General features: G+C 32.9%; 1 protein-coding gene across 1 annotated transcript; it reads left to right on the top strand.

Moving 5' to 3' along the window:
• Positions 1-202: 202 nt before the first annotated feature.
• Positions 203-1387, top strand: LOC126821627 (uncharacterized). The gene has a single exon (XM_050550087.2). The coding sequence runs from the start codon at positions 203-205 to the stop codon at positions 1043-1045; it is 843 nt and encodes a 280-aa protein (XP_050406044.2). The 3' UTR covers positions 1046-1387.
• The last annotated feature ends 774 nt before the right edge of the window (positions 1388-2161 follow it).

Here is a 2161-nt window from a genome sequence, read left to right as displayed (position 1 = left end):
CAGCTGGGCTAATCCAGCTGAAAGAATAATGTCCTTGTTAAATTTAGCTTATTTAGCTTATCAAAATGTTGCTCTTTGTAGGGATGAATGTAACTCGGATATAGAGCAAATATTAAAGTCTTGTAATTCAATGCAAGACATCAGAAAGAAGGCAGAGTACAATGAAACTCTGATCTCTGCTTGGCGTAAGTCATTAAATACTATGATAGATACTTTAAATGAACGAACCTCAAGGCTCATTTTAAAAGGTCAGCTGTTTAAATGTGGTAATGTTGCAAGTAAAAATGATGTAGAGAAACTTGAAACTAAAATCATACATGCAATTGATCCAAGTATTGAAAAGGGCAAATACACTAAAAAGGATTTAGACAATAAGTTAGGATATTCTTCATTTGTTAACAAACATTGTAGAGAAAGAAAGTACATGTTTCAAATAAGAAAATGTAACAATGCTTTATGCTGTAATCCATCTCGTAGCAAAATAACTCTACCCTGGCTGCCAGATCCTGAACTAGATACTAGTAACATAGGACATTACAAGTCTTTTGAATCAGTTTTAGGTCTTGATACAACTGAGGACTTACCCAGTACACTAAATGATACCGTAGCTCATATTGCAGAGCAAGAACAAGGGTGCAAAAACTCAGTTCTTACGGCACAAAACGTACGAGGTATTATTGACTGTTATGAATGTGGAAAACCACGTTGTAAATATGCAAAAAATAAATTAAGTCTAAGACAAAATAGAAGTCTAAAAAGTCTTCGAGACAAATATGACTATTCTTGTGGTTCTGTTATAACTCCTGATGGTCATGCTTTACAAGGTGTCATATTCTGTCGTCTACAACTTTCTTGTATATCAAATATAGAATTCCCCTATTATTCCTCTGGTATTGGTAGGAGTGATTTATGCTGTCATTGTGCAAAAGAGGGGGCAGAAAGAGACAAAGCACTCTGCAATTCCTATAAAATTGTTTTGCCAGTTTGCAAAGAATGTTTAGAAAGTGGAAAACAAACCCCCAAACGCCAACCAAAAAACAAATGAACTGAAAAAAACGTTATTGAATATCTGCTAGTAATAGTATGCCTGACACTATGTATTTTTAGTATTTATCATTGTAATATATTAAATCTTCAAGTTTCTTAGTTGTTAATTTCATATATAATATATTAAATACTTTGATCTCTAAATGTCCAACAAATTATTAAGATCAATGTTCTTTTAATACTAAATAAGTATAGAGCACAGTTCAAGTTTACTGTCAGAGATACAGTCTATGTCAGTTTTTTCTGTAAGAGATTTGGTATTTAAATATACATTTATGTTAAAGTTTATTGTTAAAAGTTCCCTCATTGTTTGGAAATGAAGGCATTGAATATGGTTAGTAATCTGAACTAAGTTTTTAATTTAACCATGATTGAGCCTTGTTTGAGAATAACATGTAAGTTAACATGTCTAAAAAGTTTGTTTATTATATTTGTATAACAATAAAATGGTGATGACTTATACTTGTCTTAATTATTCCTGAAAGCTGTGACAAAATAAAGCATTCAAATTCTTCTCTAGTGCTTGGATACTTTCATAGCTGAAAAAAGTGTGAGAAAATGGGGTTTATAACAAAATTAATGAATCTGTAGTATACAGCTAATAAGTAAACCCATTTTCTGTATTGACTTCTCTGACTTTAAAAAAAAAAAAATCTGAAAAAAAAAACCGACCCTTCTCCTGGATTGTGGGTCGGGTTTGGTGAAACAAAGATATTTTTAAGGTCAGCCCTATGCATTCAAAATTATCTTTTAACAAACGACATGAACACCAGAAATGGTGAATTCAAGACACATAAAAATAACAAAGAAAGCAAACTATTAAAAGTTGTATTAAAATTTAGCATAAAACAATATGTTAGTGTTAACTTCCGTTAAAAATTATTGATGCTCCCCATGCAACTTTCTGGTAGTAGGAATGACTTTCCTCGAAGGGTAGCCTCGGTCATCCAAGCCCGTTAGTCGAGGGAGCTATCGCGGAGGAGCCATATTGTCTGGATGACCGAGACTACTTGAAGGGAGGTTTTGTTTTTATGACGCAAGCTTCGGCTAAAATCGGAACCACGCCTTGATGGATGTGACATGTGGAGAAATTACATTGGAAGAAAATACCGAT

The sequence above is a fragment of the Patella vulgata genome, chromosome 9 (genome assembly GCF_932274485.2).
Source record: "Patella vulgata chromosome 9, xgPatVulg1.2, whole genome shotgun sequence".
In the NCBI taxonomy this organism is placed as follows: Eukaryota; Metazoa; Mollusca; class Gastropoda; family Patellidae; genus Patella; species Patella vulgata.
This window is presented reverse-complemented; position numbering and strand designations above follow the sequence as displayed.

Bases quoted from the DNA above. Each gene is read 5' to 3' on its own strand.
- LOC126821627 (XM_050550087.2), top strand. From the start codon at position 203: ATGATAGATACTTTAAATGAACGAACCTCAAGGCTCATTTTAAAAGGT.